This window comes from Mesoplodon densirostris, chromosome 14 (assembly GCF_025265405.1).
Source record: "Mesoplodon densirostris isolate mMesDen1 chromosome 14, mMesDen1 primary haplotype, whole genome shotgun sequence".
Classification (NCBI taxonomy): Eukaryota; Metazoa; Chordata; class Mammalia; order Artiodactyla; family Ziphiidae; genus Mesoplodon; species Mesoplodon densirostris.
The window spans coordinates 29307996-29327567 of record NC_082674.1 but is presented as its reverse complement, the minus strand read 5'-3'; the positions used below and the strand labels follow the sequence as shown (position 1 = coordinate 29327567).

At 40.4% G+C, this 19572-nt stretch overlaps 1 protein-coding gene across 3 annotated transcripts in view; it reads right to left on the bottom strand.

The window, feature by feature from the left end:
* Positions 1-19572, bottom strand: part of CRIM1 (cysteine rich transmembrane BMP regulator 1) — a 206668-nt gene that overhangs the window by 67231 nt on the left and 119865 nt on the right. For all 3 annotated transcript variants that reach the window (XM_060117584.1, XM_060117582.1, XM_060117583.1), the window contains 3 exons: positions 18151-18272; positions 8243-8425; positions 5381-5578 (listed from right to left, as the gene is read on the bottom strand). In XM_060117584.1, coding sequence (XP_059973567.1) covers positions 5381-5578; positions 8243-8425; positions 18151-18272 — 503 coding nt within the window. The remainder of the gene's footprint in view (positions 1-5380; positions 5579-8242; positions 8426-18150; positions 18273-19572) is intronic.

The following is a 19572-nucleotide window of genomic DNA, read 5'->3' as shown; positions in this document are numbered from 1 at the left end:
AACTCAGCTCAGTTTCAGACAATAACTCTGCAGATAACTTTCATTTGAAGTTCTTATTATGGAAAAAATCTTTAAAATACTGAAGTAGATAGAGTAATATGATGGATCCTCATATACCCATTACTCAGCTGTGACAATCTACAAATAACTCTTTTATTTGCTGTGTGAATTTGGAAATGGATTTTGCTTTTGTTTCAGAGAAACAGAAATAGTACAAAGGAAAGTACCCATTGTGGTTGGAAAGTACCCAACCACAAGCATGGAATTTATTTACTAACAACTCAAATCCTAATACTGAATGCTACCTTGTAAAATATTACTGATGTTGTTTCTAGTTCTTGAAAAGTGACACTCGTGGCGCTGGCCCTGAAATCCCCAGGGTCATCAAAACCATCAACTCATCCCAGCTGGAGACTCTGCACATACTGGGCCTAAAGAACACTCAGGTCACAGGGGCCACCTGGGCAGGGTCCAGCCACAGCCCAATATGAGACAGCAGATCAGGTCTGACATCAAGACTAATCAGGGATGATGAAATTCTTATCTCCTGCATCAGGTGGAGATGGCCTCACACTTGTCCACATATCCCGCATTTTTCTTGTTGCATCATCACGGTCATGTCATTCCATCATGCAGCCAGTATTTCCCTCCCCAACACCTTATCTTACTTTTAATTATAAAACAAACAGATTTTTTTTTCATGGAAAATGGCACCCTGTCCTTAGGGTCCCTCTGACATTAAGAATCAACTTAGATAGGATTTATACCTGGCATTACTGGGAAATCAACCAGCAAATTATTTTCAATACCTAACTGTGATATTAAAAAAAAAAAAAAAGTCTAGCTGAAAACAAGGCAGTGGCACTTATACATTCTCAGGGCAGGTCTTAAAAGCAGCACATTAAATGTGACAGTGAGCATTAGCCTTGGAGGGTCTGGAGAAGGCCCACTTTAGTTCTGTGATTCTGGACTTCAGGGGCTGAACTGAGAGAGGATAAACCACAGTTTACAAACCAGTCTTGGAAGGCTGCCCCTGTGTAGGAGTCGAGAGCTAAGTGCTCATCAGGAGGGTGAGCAGTCAACCTGAAGCTAACTGGTCCAACTCACCTGGAGGCGTCTGGACCCACCGTGTGCCAAACATACTTCGTGTAACACTCTGCTTTCTGTTCTCAAAGTGCATTTTCAAATAGAAGCATTTATACATTAATCTTTCTTCAGTTCACCAGAGGTCAGCATCTGACCCCTTTAACAGCACTGGTTAAGGAAACCCTCTGTCGGGGTCTGCTGTCTTACTCCAGTCTTTTCCCCCTTCGCTAACTCACTCACTCATCATCCATTCATTAACCATTTCTGAGCACCTACTTACATGACAGGTGCTGTTTTAGGGATTCAAAAGCATATGGTAAATCCTACCTCATGGGGGACGCAGCCGCTTTTAGGCTACTGGTCAATACGTGCACTTTGTCTCAGAGGCAGTATCCTTGCAGGGGTCCAGAGCCAGGGCTCTGGAGATACACTGCTCTGCCACTTCCGAGCTGTAGGCCCTTGGGCAAGTTACATGGCTTCTGAACTTTGGGTTCTGTGGTCATAAATTGGGATGGCAGTACCTGCACAACAGGGTAGCTGTGAGGATCAAATGGGCTGATGCCCTTAAAGCACTGAGGCCTGGCTCACAGTCACAGTGTGCAAGAAACGTCAGCTACTCTCATTAAGGGCTACAAATAAGATGATGCAAATGGTGCTAGGTGCCGAGGAAGACAATTCTGCTGCCCTCTTTTTTTGTTTTTAGTTTGTAAGAAAATAAGGACATATCTCCCATGTAGATGTTTAAACTGCAAACTTTATCTGCTTTATCTGCTATTTCCATTCTAGCTTTTCACAAGGGCCAGAAAATAAAAATAATGCAATTGATGAGCAAGAGGAGATGTAGAGAAAAGCCAACAGAACAAACCATAAGAATACAATCAGCTATAGACTTACAGACTGGGATGGCTTATCTGTGTACCTGAATTGGGTTTTGACACTAACTTGCTAAGACTTAATCAAGAGAGTACTTAAGTGCCAATTTCAACAGCACTCAGGTACTTGTGAATTGAGTTAGCTGTCAAGTAACAGCACAGTCTTTAAGGGCCCCCAGGTTCACATTCCCAGTCCTCCAGGAGTAACCAAGCACATGATGTTGTCATTTGGAAGGTATGTATCTCTAATAACAACAGCAGTCACAACAAGGTTCTTCCTCCCTGAAGGTCCAAACACACTATATTTGGTGATGCAGTAATTTATTTAGGAAGAATCTAAACCTACAATCCTTGTGTGGGGTCCCTTTCATCACATTTCAGACTCTGACTATGTATCTTGGGACTGTAGCTAATAAGGGTGAGAGCCAACATTTGTTATGCAATTGTGCACAGAGTAATTTACTGCGTATAAACTGCATAAATACCAGTCTTTCTGTTTCCTCCAAATAATTCTGGCTGATTATTTATTACACAACAATGCCTTGCTTTTTTCTTATTTTGTCTAATCCTTTGGCCCTTCAGAACTCACTTGAAATTCTATTTAAATAGGCTATTGAATAACAGCTGAGAAAAATATTTTTGAATACTTCCAGAGTCTTTCTTGGATCCTGAAAACTAAGCAATAAGATTTAACTGCCTTGCATTATTTTGTAAGTTTATTATTATTAATAAATAAGTTTATTACAATATTATTCATAGATAATAACTTTTACGATCATTATCCTAAGCTGTACACTGTTTTTTTATCCCCATGCCAAAAGCATCTTTTGTCTTCTGAACACATCTTAAAATGAGGGTGTCGCTGGAGAGTAAACGCAGTCTTATGTGAAACTTATTACTTAACTGACTTTAAAACAAAAAGAAGAAACAGAAGATAAATTAGTTCTCTGAGAACTAAACAATGGGACCTTCTGCAAGGCTGAGACCAGCAGAGCCTAACAGCTTGGAATAAAGATGCCGAGTCTGGTGAAGAGAAGGAGACAACCTGAATGTGAGGCCTGAGAAGCAAATCGAGGATGAGTCTCAAAGGCATCCTTCCCCCAAGGTCCTCAAATTCAGGGGAGAGGGCAGGTGGGAGATCACATCAAAAACACCTGAAGTAGTTGTCAAACTGCAAAGGATCTCCTCCCCTGTCATCAAACTCCTGTGTGTCCCAACACAGGGCCAAAAGCCAGAGATGAAGAGAGATATAAGGGAACTAGAAATAGGGGCAGGAGGAAACTGAGATGATCCCTGGGAGCAGAGGAAGCAGACAAAAATGTAGTTGAATCTGACAGACTTCAGTTGAACCCAGCTCAGCCATATATTGGCAACTGACCTTGGGAAAAACTATCTAAATCTCTCTAAACCCTAATTTCTTCATCTTTAAAATGGTATAGTAAGGCCTTTGGCAGAGTGTTGATGTGAGGATCAAATGAAATCAGGTACAAATAAAAAACACTTACCCCACAGCACCTGAATGCAGAGAGTCTGTTTTTCCTGGTTTAATTTTAAAACAGCCTAAATAGTTTCTTTGAAGTTTACTAGGAGTTGTCCTTTATTTAGCTTTGTGTCCGATGTGGTATCTGGATTACGGAAGGTTCTTAATAAATTTTTTGGAATTAATGGCTGACCCAAACTGTCACTCTTTTCTCAAACAGTGGAAGGTAAGATTACAACATGACCCAGATGTTGCAGAGACCAAACTCTAAGTGATCAAACTAACATCTACCTCCTACCCAAACATCTATATGACATAAGACTAAATCAGTTTCTCATACATATAATATATATTTTTGTCTATTCACCAACCGCTTCCCTTCTCTACTCACCACAATGGATATGCTAATGACGGCCAAAAATGAGGGCAAAGGATTTGCCTTTCTTACTTTTAAAAAAAAAGGCCCTATTTTTTTTAACAAGTTTTTCAAAGTCTTATTTTCAATCTAGACTCAAGACTCATGAAGTTAAAGGGTTACTGTTTACTGGATTATATATATATGTTTTTAATTCTTCTTACATTACCATGCACATACATATACTTAAATATTTCAAACCAATGACAGATTGCCCCTAATTCTTAGGGATAGATATTCCCATCTTTATCTGCTTCAGCAGGGCATCTTTCCTTGTAAAGCTGACCATACATCATCAAACATATTATTGCACACTCCTTTTTCCAGCACTGAAACGCTGCCTTCAGGGGATAGGAGGAGTATATGTGCGAGGTGGGTGGGTGATTTCCACAAAATTGGTCATCTGGAAGCTATAAAGTTTTGGAGTGTGGCAGCTGCATTCTGAGTAGAGTAATGGTGAGGGAATTGGTGATGTCAATAGAACCAGAATCCTCCAGCTTAAATTTTTATATGATTTTTAAGGTCTTTAATAATTCTAACCCCTCAGAAGTTAATGAAGCCAGTCAGGCAAACTCGGAAGTCTGAGTTGATTAAAATTTCGGTAGAAGCAAAAAGACTTCTTTACAGAGGACTCAGTCTACTTGACTGAATTTCTGAAAAGACCTGTCAGTGCCTTAATAGCTGTTTTAAAAAATTCTAGAAGGATCCATCTTCCACAAGGACTAATTTTTGACCCACTTTAGTTCATTTCACTATGCAAATGTGCTTCTTAATGACGGACACTCTCTACTGGAACTGTCAGTATAGATATTCAATCTCTTGTTTGTACTAACAGACATGGATCAAGGATTAAGGCTGACTTTAGTAAGTATGCAAAGAATCTTCCCAGGATGGGGGAAATGGCCTGGAATAGCGGTTGGGATGGAAAGACTAGTCCAGGATATCTCAGGCTCTCTCCATTAAACAGGAAGAGAGGTAGTGAATGCAGGTAACCAAGACATAAGAAAAAGCCCAAAAGGAACTGCAAAGCCACAGCCATTGTGATATTAGAAGCAGAATGGATGCTCAGGGTGCGGACTCCAGGCAGTGAAAACCACCTTTGATGGCTCCAGGTTTTTCTTCTAGCTGCCAGGACTCTTGGGCTTATGGAAGCATTACAAGTTGAACAAGCTATGCTTTGAGTCATGGGTCTTATTTCCAATTTCATTTCATTTCATTGTGTTGACCTTTGGATGTTAATCAGGCTTGCGGTGAACTGAATTAAAATGTATATATTCCTTGACTGTAAAGTATTCAGATAAGCATTATCTGCAGTGGCAAAATAAAGACCACACTATTCTCACTGTAAATGTGTAACATCTCCCCCAAATGATTAGTTTGGGCTGTATAATAAATTCATCTGCAACTGGTAACAGCATGAAGCAGACATTATGCCTGAGGAAACAGAAAACAAGCAAGCACACACGGGTAGAAGCTTATCCAACACGAGATATTCGCCAGGGGCTCGTTAGAATCGACAAGGGTTACCTTCACACACAGGGCAACACTCCCCAGGCACTTTGACAGGGTTCATGCAGCTCTGTCCGCAGGCCGTCGCGACACAGTGGGGTTCTCCGTTGATGCACTGGCAGAACGTGCAGTCGTCCTCCCGCCACCGGTCCCCGTGGGCACGGATCTGACCATTGGCATAGCAGCCAGCGGGATTATTGAAAGGATACACGGGATCTAAATTAAAACGTGAGTTCAGAGTAAGACTGAGGGCATTCTACATCTTATCTCTGCCTGCACCTAGAGACATTTTTTCCCCAGGTTCTCGTCATCGGCAGTTCTTTTCCAGCTGTGCTCAGCAGAAGCTCAGGGCCGCAGGAGGTGTCTCTAGGGGGACATGCAAAAGCAGCTGTCATGCTGAATTTCTGTCCACCCATCCTGACACGGCACACAGGGCAGGGGATCTGAGGCATAAAAACCAATGTGCAGGTGTTATCATTTCATAAAGGTGCAAAACTTCGTGGATGGAGCTGTGGGTTGGTCATGAGAAAAAAATGCTGATCCATTTTAGGCTCTGATGATGCCTTCAGAGTTGTCAACTGAAATGTTTACTACACCTCCATTTTACCTCCTGTAAAGTGGAAAGAAGAATGCCCCATCTAACTTACAGTGAGCCTGTTATTTCTAGGACTAACTGAAGTCTATCTCATGGTGCCTGGAGGCACAGAGAGGTGTATACAGTTCCCTGCTGTGGCTTTATTCAGGACAGGACTGACACAGCTTCTCTAAACCATACATGGCACTGCTTGTGCCCTGGAGGGAAAGCTGTGAACCTACGCCATTTTTCTCCCCCAAGCTGAGCAGTCAAGCAGCAGCTGAGGCTGGGGAACGCAGGTAGCCAAGGATAGTGTAAAAAAGTTTTCTGAGGTTGCTGACAAGCACATAAATAAAAAAATCCCCAAATATCCTTATAAATGAAAGCAACTAGATAAATCACTCAATGTTCTTTTTCAGAAACATAAAATCTGGCCTCAAGAAGCAAGTGCTGCTGTGCTGGAAGCAAAGTCCAGGCAGTTCCGAGTTTGGTCCTCTATTCCAAAGAGGTAGTAGGGCCTCACAAGAGAGTGAGAGGCCCAAACTGAAAGCCACGCAGTCACAGCTTCAGAAGGGCAGTCTGCCAGGGATGCAAGCAGCCAAGAGACCTGAGCTAGATAAGACTTTGTAAAATTTCTTTATAAAAAATATTACACTGCATACTTCATTTCTACTTTGAGCCTGGACCTGAATTCCAGGAAGTGAGACATAACCGGATCTATGACCAGACAACTCATGATGATTATTACACAGAGGTCCATATCTATGTTTTTACATGACCAACTGCTACATAGTTTCAGAGACTATTACACACCGGGGGTAGTACCTAGGGAACAAATCAATTGGGAAGGTTAAAAGTTTGATGTGACTTTCTTAAAATCCCTGATGACACCTAAAAAGTGAACCACCTGGGCTTCCCTGTTGGCGCAGTGGTTGAGAGTCCGCCTGCCGATGCAGGGGATACAGGTTTGTGCCCCGGTCCGGGAAGATCCCACATGCCGCGGAGCGGCTGGGCCCGTAAGCCATGGCCGCTGGGCCTGTGCATCCGGAGCCTGGGCTCCGCAACGGGAGAGGCCTGCGTACCACACACACACACACACACACACACACACAAAAAGTGAACCACCTTTCTTCTATGTTAGCAAAAATAATTTCTAACAGGGAAGATGGCCTCCCTGTTATGAACCACTGTTCAATGTTAGGAATGTAGTTTGCATACTCTAAGCAATTTCATATCTTCAGTATTATGTGGTAAACACAGCTCAAATATTGAAAAGCAATGGATTTAGAAAACAGAAAAAGTTATGGAACATGGCATGAAATTCTGTCCTCCCACTTCACGTGTGGAGGTAAGGGCAGGGTGAGTGTCAGACATGAGACGGATGTGCCTGACTCCAGACTGAAGGTCTGTGGTCCGGGCAGGACAAGAAAGCTCACGTGATCCTCCTTTCTGGGGAAACAGTGTAGTGCAGTTAGACCAGAGCCACAGTCTGGCAGTCACTGTTCCTGGCTTCACTGGAAACTCAGACAAGTGACTACTTTTCTGATTATCCTGAGCCTTAAAATGTGTGGATTATAGTATATGATATTCAGAGTTATCATTCTGAAATGTTTATTATTTCTGCATAGGACAGACAGGAGGGTCGAGCCTGTTGGAGGAACATGGACCCATTATTTCTTGGAGGTAAAAGGGGAATAAAGAGAAAGCAGGCCCTGGGGATCCTTCTGCCCAGGGCCACAGTGGACATTTGTCTGGGCCTTGCCCTGGTGTCACCACCATGCCACACCATGACCCCACTCTCACCACCACACATTTTCAAAGGACGGGGAGCCCTGCTCTCACCTGGACTGGCATGGGTATCAGAAAGGAAGCAGGGTCGGTTCCTCTCTGAGCTGACTGGCTAAGGTGGTCAGTGACTAGGGCAGCCCTGTCCTGGCTGAGCAATCTGAGGGGAGCAGGGTGGGTGGAATTCTGATGTCAGGATGGAGAGCAAGTCCCAGGACTTGCCAAGGAACTGCTGGAACCACAGAGGAGGAACAGAAAGCAGCTCCAGGAAACCTCATGTCCATCTGTGGAAACAGGTGACCACTGTCTACACCCAGCGTGTAACTTCCCTCAGGGAAGTACTGACAGTTTCACACAGTCTATCTAGCATTATCGAAGTCCTAAAAGGTAGACCACAGTGACAAAAAACGGAAACTTCTTCAATCTTCCTCTATTTTGGAGTGAGACTGAAGTAGGTCAATTTTGATATTAAGTCCCTAAACCATGTCTCTTCTTATTCTCTGACTGGCACCTGTCCTTACCTTCACACACAGGGCAGCACTCCCCTTCGGGCACATAGTATCTCTCGCAGTTCAGCTCACCACACTGGGCGGTGAAGCAGATGGAAACACCCCCTTGGCATCGACAGAACCGACAGTTGTCCATTCGAAACATATCCCCATCACCATACTCCACGTTGTTGAATACACAGGCTGGCTTTGTTTCTAAAGGAGTTAAAACAAACAAGGCAGATTCAAAGTCATTTCCGAGTGGTGTCCTTTCATATTTTTCAAACAGCCTCTAGAAAATACTGTCTGACAGCTGGTTAAAACTTGATGGAAATTTACTACACTCAATATAATTTTTTACAACAGAAGCAACAAAGCAATGCAAAGTAAAGTAGAATAAAATAAATGAAACACATCACTATTCTCATTATACCAAGGAATCGAAATTCCTCTTAGTAAAATCTATACTGGCGCCCCCTTATCCCAAATAAAAGTAACCATGTGACCATGAAACACATTTCTGACTTGTGCTTTAAAAAGATTTTTTGTTAAACAAAACGTTTGTTTTGTTAAATCATTCTCTACCCTCAAGTAAATGATCCTGCCTCCACATTAGGTTTTGTTCTGCCTCAAAAAATTTATTTAGGCCTTTTAAGAGGTTATGTTCTTCTGTTTCTCCAGTGTTTTCTCCTAAATTCTTTTTTCTATCCTGTTTAATAATCTGTAATTATAATAGTGCTTGGCCTTTAAAAAAAACACTTTCTACATGCATTACCTCACTTAATCCCAATAACAAAGGTCTGATGTAGAAATACTTATCCTGAGTGCAGAAGTGAGGAAATCCTGGGTAATTTGCTCAAAGTCACACATTTAGCAAATGATAGAAGCAAAAACAGTAGCTCTTCAACTAAAACCTTGTACTCCTTCCATTGTGTTTCAAGGCTATGTTCTGCTAAGGACTCAAAGCCCTGCACTTAACAATTCTCATAATGACACCAATGATTTTAAATTGTTTCTCTGCCCTAAAACACTCTCCCTAAATCCATTTCTTAGCTCTAATTTTGGTTGACTTAAAAGAACTCCCACCAGACAAAGACATCACAAGAAAAAGAAAACTATCTCTTATAAATACAGACATAAAAAATCCTCAAAAAAAAAAAAAAAACTAGCTGACTGAATCCAGCAACATATAAAAAAGATTATATACCAAGTGGGATTTATTCCAAGAATGCAAGGTTGGTTTAACATCCAAAAATCAATTAATGTAATACAGCATGTCTATAGAATAAAGGAAAAAAAACACAGGATAATCTCAGTAGACATAGAAAAGATATTTGACAGAATTCAACACCCTTTCATGATAAAAACATTCAATAACTTAGGAGTGGAAGTTGTTAAACAGCAGCTTGATAAGTGGCATCTATGAAAAACCCACAGCTAACATCATACTTAATAGTGAAAGGGTGAATGCTTTTCCCTTTAAATCAGGAACAAGAGAACGATGTTCACTCTCACCACTTCGATTCAACTTTGTACTGGAGGCTGCAGCCAGGGCACTTAGGCAACAAAAAGACATAAAAAGCACATGGGCTTCCCTGGTGGGGCAGTGGTTAAGAATCCGCCTGCCAATGCAGGGGACATGGGTTCGATCCCTGGTCCGGGAAGATCCTATATGCCGTGGAGCAACTAAGCCCGTGTGCCACAACTACTGAGCCTGCGCTCTAGAGCCCACGAGCCACAACTACTGAAGTCCACGTGCCTAGAGTCCGTGCTCTGCAACGAGAAGCCACCGCAATGAGAAGCCTGCGCACCACAACGAAGAGTAGCCCCTGCTCGCTGCAACTAGAGAAAGCCTGCGTGCAGCAACAAAGACCCAACACACCCCAAAAGAAATAAATTTAAAAAAAAAATCACCCATATGAGAAAGTAAGTAGGAAAACTCTCTCTACTTGCAGATGACATGATCTTGAATTTTAAAAGGTTCTAAAGAATCTACTAAAAAACTAGTGAACAAAAAGTTCGGCAAGATTTCAGGGTACAACTGCAACTCAAATAAATTGTATATCTACACACTAGCAAAGAACAATCTGAAAATGAAGTTTAAAAAAATTCCATTCACAGTAGCATTAAAAAGAATAAAATATTTAGTAATAAATTTAATAAATGAAGCACAAAACTTGTACTTTAAAAACTAAAAAACATTGTTCAAAGAAAGTAAAGAAGGCCTAAATAAATGAAAATATATTCCATGTTCATGGACTGAAAGATAATATTGTTAAGGTGAAAATATTCCCCAAATTGATCTATATTTTCATTGCAATCTCTATCAAAATCCTACTTGGTTCTTTTGTAAAACTGACAAGCCAATGCTAAAACTCATATGGGAATGTGAGGAACCCAGAACTGCCAAAACAACCTTGAAAAGAAGAACAAAGCTAGAGGACTCAAACTTTCTGATTTCAAGACATACTACAATGCTACAGTAATCAAGACACTGTAGTACTGACATCAGATAAATATACAGTTCAGTGGAATTGATTAAGAGTTCAGGAACAAACCCTCATATTTAGTGATTTTTAACAGGGTGCCAGGATAATTCATTGAGGGAAAGAATAGTCTTTTCAACAAAGGGTGCTGGAGCAACTGGATATCCACATGCAAAAGAATAACAATGGACCACTATCATACCATATACAAAAAATAACTCAAAATGAATTACAGAACTATGATCTAAATGTAATAGCTACAACTACAGAGCTCTTAGAAGATAACAGGAGTAAATCTTTTAGACTTTGTGATTAGGCAATGGTTTCTTAGATACGACACCAAAAGCATAAGCAACAGATAGTTAAACTGGACTTCATCTACTTTTGTGCCTCAAAGAACACCATAAAGAAAGAAAAAGATAACCCACAGATTAAAAAATATTTGTAAATATCTGATAAAGGACTTGTATCAGAATATATAAAGAACAACAATAAAAACAACCCAATTGAAAAATAGCAAATATTTGAATAGAAATTTCTCCAAATAAGATACAGAAATGGCCAAGAAGCAGATGAAAAGATGCTTAACATCATTACTTATTAAGGGAATACAAATCAAAGCCACAATGAGACATCACTTCATATCCTAGGATGGCTAAAATGAAAAACATATAGATAATAACAAATGCTGACAAGGATGTGGAGAAACCGAAACTCTCATACATCGCGGGTGAGGGTGTATATGAAACACAGAGTTACCGGAGGATCCAGCAATTCTACTCTCAGGTATAACCTTATCCAAGAGAAATGAAAACATCTATCCACATAAAAACTTGTACACAAATGTTTATAGCAGTGCTATTCATAATAACCAAAAAAAACTGAAAACTAAACATCTATCAACTGACGTATGAATAAACAAAATGTGGTATATCCATGTAATGAAATATTTCTTGGCCATAAAAAAGGAATGAAATTCTGATATATACTAAAACATAAATGAACCTGGGGAACATTATGCTAAGTGAAAGAAGCCAGTCAAAAAATACCACATATTGTATGATTCTATTTATATGAAATGTCCATAATAGATACATGTATAGAGACAGAAAGTAGATTAGTGGTTGCCTAGTACTGGAGGGTTTGGGGGAAATGGGGAGTGACTGTTAATGAGTTTGGGAATTTTGGGGGGATTGACATAAGTGTTCTAAAATTGATTGTGAGGATCAAACAATTCTGTGAATACATTAAAAACAGTGAATTGTGCAACTTCACTTGGTGAAGTGCATGGTATGTGTCTCAATAAAGCTGGTAAAATAAAAGTACTTCCAAGCTAAAGAAAGTTCTCCTGAGCTAATGCACCCTGTTTAATAAGATGGGAAAAACCAGTTCATGATACACACAACTCTCATGGGCTCCTCTGCCCTAACGTCATTTCTCCATGTCACCTTGGATATTTGAAATATTTGAGACTTTCACTGCATTTTAATTTGAGTATATTTACATTTGCTTTGTACTTGGACAAACAAGTACTTTCTCATTTGATTTTATAACAATCCTGTCAAGAAGACAGAACAAATATTAATAGCCACTTCTTCAATGAGGAAAATGAAATTTAAGGAGATCAGGTAACTTGCCTAAAGTCACATAACTAGTGTGAGATGAGCTGTGTGTATATATTTACACAGGCAGTAAATGTGCATGTCTGAACCTCTTCCCTAGTGTTGGCTGGATATACTATTTCTTTTTTCAGAAAATTCATGTCAGAAAGAATCATCTTATTACAGCTCAGAATTTATTATACTTTTAGCTAACATACTGAACTGGGCAGCTGGACCACAAGTTCTAAAGTGTAGAAAATGGAGTGCTTTTTATCAATCAAATTTGCATGCTGTGGAAGGAGGCAAAATACTGCATTCTAACAAAATGCTGAGCTTCCATTCAAACTGAAGAAAAAAAAGTATTTTAGAAACCAATTAATATTAATTATCAATACTTATTTGCCTTAATCAACCACAGCTACCATCTGGGTGAAGCCACAAATCTTGGTGTGAGATTTGAAGGAGTGAGAAGGGAAGGCTGTGGTTATGAATAAAGCAGCTCCAGATGAACTCGCTTTTACGGTGGGTTGTGCAGAAACATGAGTGGGAGGGGATGGGATTGACAAGAGTTCCATTTCACTAGCTAAGGCACAGAGAGCAAGGGAATGGAATTTAGAGAGATGGAGAGTCCCAGAAAACACAGCCTTGAAAACACAATCGATTCTTTAGGATTAAAAAAAAAAAATCACACGACATAATGCAATCCCTATTTGATGCCGAGACAAATTTATAGAAGCTCTTCAGAAAGGTGCATGATAAAAATGGCTGGCAGTGGTCTTTGAGGAGCAATTACTTCTTCACCTGCTGGGGATACATGTGAATCTTAGAACCCTATGGAGTTTACCACTACCTCTGTAAGAGGACATTTTCCATGGACAGAGAAAAGAATAATATTACAAATAAAATAATTTACTGTGTAACTTGTACTTATCAATGCATAAAAGTGCATATGCATTGAGATGCACAAAAGTGTCTTTTTAGGTATTTCTGCACGTTTTTTGTGTCTGTTCAATTAAATTTTATGTTTCTCAGTTCTGGAATACTCTCTTCCCTCTTTAACATATTCCAGAACTCCTGAAAAAGAACCTTATAGACTGTTAATAGCTTCTACTGCCTGCCAAATTACACTGATTGGCAGACGGTGATAGGTATATAATTTTAGCAAAGGAAAAGACTAAAATGTAGAACTTCACATCAAATGTGAAAATGGAGAAAAAATCCAAATAGGTATACTTCTGTTGCTTTTTCTCTTTAATATCTCAGTAGGAAATGGCTAGTGTCTTGCCTCTGGTCTCCTTTCACTGGGGGTAAGCTGTATAGGAAGCAAGTAGGCAGACTTAAGAAGTCAAAAGAGAGACAACTGTATGACAGAAGAGAAATGTCTGAAAATTTCTCCATAAATCAGCGACAAACTGATGTAATCACAAAGACAGGGTACATGAGCTTCCAGAGAGCTGAAGGAGGAAAACACCTTTTCTATGGGGGGGGGGGGGAAGCAGGGTGTGTGTGCTAGAGAATACCAGGCAGATACTACTTCAGCATAAGGGAAGGGGAACAATACTTACAAAATAGGACTGCAAAAGACTGTATCACTGTTAAGCAAAATTAGCTTGATAAGACCCCAGGAACACAATAGATGCTCAATAAATGCATAATGAGTGGCATATTTCTTTCAAAGTGCCATATTCTCTCCATCACTGTAGAAGTAGACATTATGTCCCTAGAAATATTACTGAGTATTATTGCTAAACAGACAATGGGTTATCATTAGAAGTTTTTGTACTAATTTTCTTAACAAACTGCAGGTCTTAGTTTTCTAGGCCTAAATTTTACATGAGGAGCAAGCTGACTTTAGGTATGGCTCTCCTGTGACTGACGGATTTGACGTGTTAGTGTGTCTGATGCTGGAAGAGTCAGTTAGTGGCTACAACACTCAAACCATGACGTTCTAGTTTGGATTTTTGTGCATGTACATTGGACAGCTGATCATATCTAAGCAACCAAATGACTGTTTCCATATTCGGTACGTGGATGACTTCCCTATTCAAACCCAAATGCCTCTAGAAATGAGCGAGCTGGGCCAGTGTAAGGCAATAGGGTGTACTGTAACCAAATAGAGAACACATGTCCATCTAAAAGTAGAGGCCATCACTCAGATCCAGCTGACTGATGACAAAAGTTTTGCTTATGGGCAGGAGCAGACACAGAACTGTTTCTTGAAGAAGACCTGGGATTATTCAACACTGCTGTGGAGGTCATACTTCTAGGGGATGATACTGATGTCTTCTAAGTTTACACAAAAGGAGCTCAGTCATACCCACCTGTTCCTTTGGTTTCTAAACAACAGGGTTCTCATTCAACCAATACCTCACAGGTCCTCCTTTCAGCCCTCAGTCACAGACCATAACAATCCGATGGGCAACTCTCCCATCCTCTCCCCCAAAATAAAACCAAACCCAACAGAAAAGAGAACAAATATTTATGGAGAATCCTCTTTCCATCTATTCATCTAGGCTAATGCTTTCAAAACTCAAGAGTTCTTGAATTCTCTGTGAATATTTTTTAACCTTCTGTGTTCACTATAACGCTTATCTTAAAAAAAATAATGTAAGCATGTGGATCACCTGGATGGCAGCTTAGGAGCTGAGTGCTGGCAGGCAATCTCTGTTTCTGCACATGAGGTTAGTTAACATGCAACCCACTGTCTCCTGAACTGGGGTTCCCAGATCTATTCCTACATCTTCCTACATGTTTGGGGGTTTCTCAAAATCAATAAATAGTCCTCTAAGCACCCAGGTTCCAGCCGGGTGTCAAACTCACCTCTGAAAACTGCCTTCGCTGAGGTGTATTTTAATATTTTGCTTTTGTTTTTTATTGAGAAGAGTAGCCAGAGGAAATCTGTTTCCGCATTTAAGGGATTAAAGCAACTAAGGATAGGATCTACTGTGTCATCCAGCGCTCTCTTTTCAAGCTTCCATATGAACAGAGGGTTGCCCTGTTCAGCAGGCTTCTTGTCTCAAAAAATAAGAACTGCAGATCTGATTCTATCTCCTTTTTCACTTTGATGGCCAGGACGCTGGGGGCCTAACTTGACGTTTAACTCCAACAATTAAATAGACAGATGCTATGGCCTGCATACCTGTAGGCACTTTCTTTTTGCTTTTCATTTTCAACTTTTACATACAACTCTACGGTTCTGATTCTCTTTTCTCATTAATATTTTACCACTATGTTACTGTATCTGTTCTCAGTGTAAAGTTGCCTCAAAGCCTTTGTGCATAAGCAAGGCTTTCTATATATATATTTTTTAAAAAGCCATATATATATATATGGCTTTTAAAAATATGTATATATAAAATAGACCTCTGCGCGTCTGGGCAATGATAATGAATTTTTGATATGTAATATCCTCTAATGGTGACCTTATGACAACAGAAAGATTTTCCCAGGGCACCAGTTGCCAAATAAACAAACACATACACTTACATATGAATATGTGTATGTGTGGAGGGGAGGTGTGTGTATGTGTGTATGTATATGACAAAAAAAGTGAAATACAGGCTTTGAAACAGAATTCCATAAACACTGTTCTGTGGGATTTTGAATCCTCAGAGGACTGTAGTTTCTAGTCTCATCTACAATTGAATGACTAATATAGAAATAGACACACTGTAGCAGGACACGAAATAAAGCAAAGATCACCCAACCAATTTATGGTGGCAAGAAAGAGGCAAACACCAGAAAGCCTGTGACTGCTTTGTTATCTCAACATTTTTGCACAGCTGAAGGCAAGTCCTGTTCCTGAAGTCAGGGCTCTATAAATGGGGGCAAGGGCACTGAGGGGGCGGGGGGCAGTTATCAACTGTCCAAACCGTATCACACTGGGGAGAGATGTAAAGTTAATGTCCTGATGAGAAAGTCATGACACTTGGGTTTCTATAATCAAGAAGCAAGGAAAGAAGAAAGGCACTCCTCTTCCTCACCCAGAGGATACAATGGCAAACTGTATTACTAGAGGTGATATTTCCTGGGGACAAGAGACCTAAGATTAAAGTGTAGGGCAGTAAAAGATGGCGAATTCCCACAAAGTAAGCCCTCTATGGGCTGATAATTAACAGCCACTCTAGAGGGAACTAAGATGATATGAATCAGATCACTTGCTCACTCACCCACCCAACTACCCATCAGAACCTGGGTGTACTCTGAGAGGCAGGCGATGTGCTAATAACACAGACACAAGGATAGATTCTCTGTTCTCTGGCAGTTCAGATTCTAGCATGAGAGACAGACATGCAGAGGGATGAATACTGGAAGGAAGCACATCTGAGATGCTGGGAGCCCAGGACAAGGACCAACTATTTCTGTCTCAATGGTACAAGTTAAATATTCACAAAATGTCACCTACAATCAACTAACTTCAGCAGTACCAGAGGCTTGGCCATTTGCTGGTGGTTAACAGACATTACTACCGGCCGGATAATAATACGGGTGGGGAGAAGCACTGAGAAGAGATGTATGCATGTGGAACTTTTCCTGCACCTCTCCCTGCATGCCTGTATTTATAAAGGTCTTTAAGTCAGGAGCCTCCCCTCACCTTCTCCATCCCCCTGCAATGTCCAGAACAGCATCTTTGGATATGAACAGGAGGTGGGCACACAAAATTATAAAGACTATTTGCTCTTGAGGCACAATTTCAAGTGCTTCACATATAAAACCTCATTTAATTTACTGTTATTCACTCCATTCGACAGACGTGGCAACTGAGGCCCAGGGAGACCAAGGGATGCCCAAAGTTACACAGCTACTAAGTGGAGGAATTAGTTTTCAAACTGAAGTCATTTAGTTGTAATCTATGTTCTTTTTTAACCACAAAGCCATACTACAAGTGTTTCTTCAAAGCAAAGCAAAGCAAAACAAAACAAAATATGCAGCCACTGGACTAAAAACTACAGGACTCGGTGAAACAGGTCTGGACTTTAATATAACCCTGCCTTGTGGGGGAGGGGCAACTTGGGAGGAGGGCAGAAAATCTTCTGAACCCCGATTTCTTGTAGACGGCAAATATGGACGCTTCTATATGCGTAATTTTGTTATATTTGTCCAAATCCAAAATCATTTTCCTTGTGTGTCTAGGTGTTGACTAAATAACGTCCTCTAAAATTACGGACATTTCACTTGCTTGAGTTTATTCTTTGTTTTTCTTCTGAAAATTCTGATGGAGGGACATGTTTTAGGCTCTCCTCCCTTCTAGCATCTAAATTCAATAAACGCCAAGTCATCACACACCAAGGGAGAAAGGTGGATTCTATCTGAAGTAATCTTATGACTGAAGGATCGTTTTTCTGGTCCACAAGGTTCCAGCCCCAACTAGGCCAATACTACTGACCAAGTAATGGCCAGAGGTGTTTCCTCTAAGTAGGAAAATGCTAAACTAGAGGAACAGTGTCTTTTCTCTTTCAAATTGTGGACACTCCAATGTGGTGTTAGTTACAAAGATTACCTCTGACAATAATGCAATGAGATCTTGAATGATAGGAGGGATACGACCACATTTTCCATGATCCTTTTCTTGCAATCCTAAAATTTCTGAACTACTAAAACACAGCAGAATATGATGGCTACATGCAGTCTGTGATTACACTTCCAAAATGCTCCTTCTAACGAATGGAATGATGATTTCTTTCCTAACTTTCTCTACTGCCTAGTGGGATCTTAAACAAATATTCTTTCTGAGTTTCATCAAGTCCCTGAGTATATTCTCTGCCTTTTAAAAGACAGAAACAGCTAGATTGAACCCTCCCTCCTCCTCCTGCACAAATGTACACTCTCTGAGAACAAGAGAAACCCCACGTACCATTAACACATTCAAAGACATCACAGCACTTTCCAGGTGTCCCATCTCCACGAGAGACTATGCGGGGAGTGGATCCCACCTCACACACGGGGAAACCACATAAGCCAGAGAGACACTCGCATCTGAAACCAAAGAAAAGGGAAGGAAAACCCCATGAATAAACAACAACATAGAAGTCGGGAGACCACAAACAAAGTGGCTGTGGAAAACTATTCACCCCTCTCTATGACACTGTCCTGTTTATCTGGTGTCGCTGGGGAATGGGGAGCGGGTCCTAACATAATTGGCATTCCAAATAACTAAGGCTCATCTCCTTAGTATACGCCCAGATATTTAATGTTAACCATTTTGACAGAAATATTCCTAAAATGCATTACTTCATTTCTTACTTAACCAGACTGGTATTGAGCATAACAAACATTTTCTTGATGACTCAGGGCCATCTTTACATGCATACATTATCCTGTTACTCCAGACATCAGTGATGCTTGCATGGTCTGACACAGAATGATGCTCCTGCGTTAAATGATTCTATGTTTCTGCTTAGTTTGTGTTGACCTTTAGGTGTTTTTCAGCACATTTTCTGACTCTTCTTTCAACTAACAGGTTATTAGTTTTGGCTTTTTTTTTTTTTTTAACCTTTGTGATTGTGTCTAGTAGCATCCTCCTCTGGAGCTACATTAATTAATTTATAATTGTGTATAATAAAAGAAATAGATTCTGATTGAAGACCGAGGAGCTTTATAAATAAAGGGCATAAGCTTTAGCAAATGGAGTTTGTGACAGTTATCTGGAAGCTGAAAGTCTTAATGTTTTGGATCTTCTAAGCTGCATGTGTGCATTTCTCTGAATGCAAACTACCTCTGTTGGCTCTCACCCTTAACTTCAACTCCGCTGCAAAACTTGCCTGACCATAGGAAAATAAGAGGCAGGTAAATATAAGAGGAGAAAAAGATATTGTCAACTGCCTGATGTTGATGTGTTGTAATGAAATAAGAGGCGGGAAATGAGCAGCTCAGGGCAGCAGGGTGTCAGGATGTAACTGGAATACAAGGAAGGAGCAGCTAGACTCTGCCCTGGGACTCCCCTGGCAATGGAAGTGTGGGTCAGAGGGTAGAGAGGATGACTAAGGGAGTTCCCAGGTTGGCAGGAACGAAAGGAAGACATCCTAAAAAGAGGCATCCTTGCCGGAAGTATGTGGGTATTTATGTACCAGAGAGGCCAAGATCAGGGGAGGGTAACATTCCCAGCAGGGAAGAACCATGAGCACATTAATTCTGTTTTTTCCCTCTGCTTATGTGATTGTTTTGTTCTCCTATTTTTCTTTGGATCTTTCATAAATTAAAATATGATTGTTGTCCACAAATACTTCCATAATCAGGCCTAGAGGTTTAATGACATTTATAGTTAACTGTGGAACTA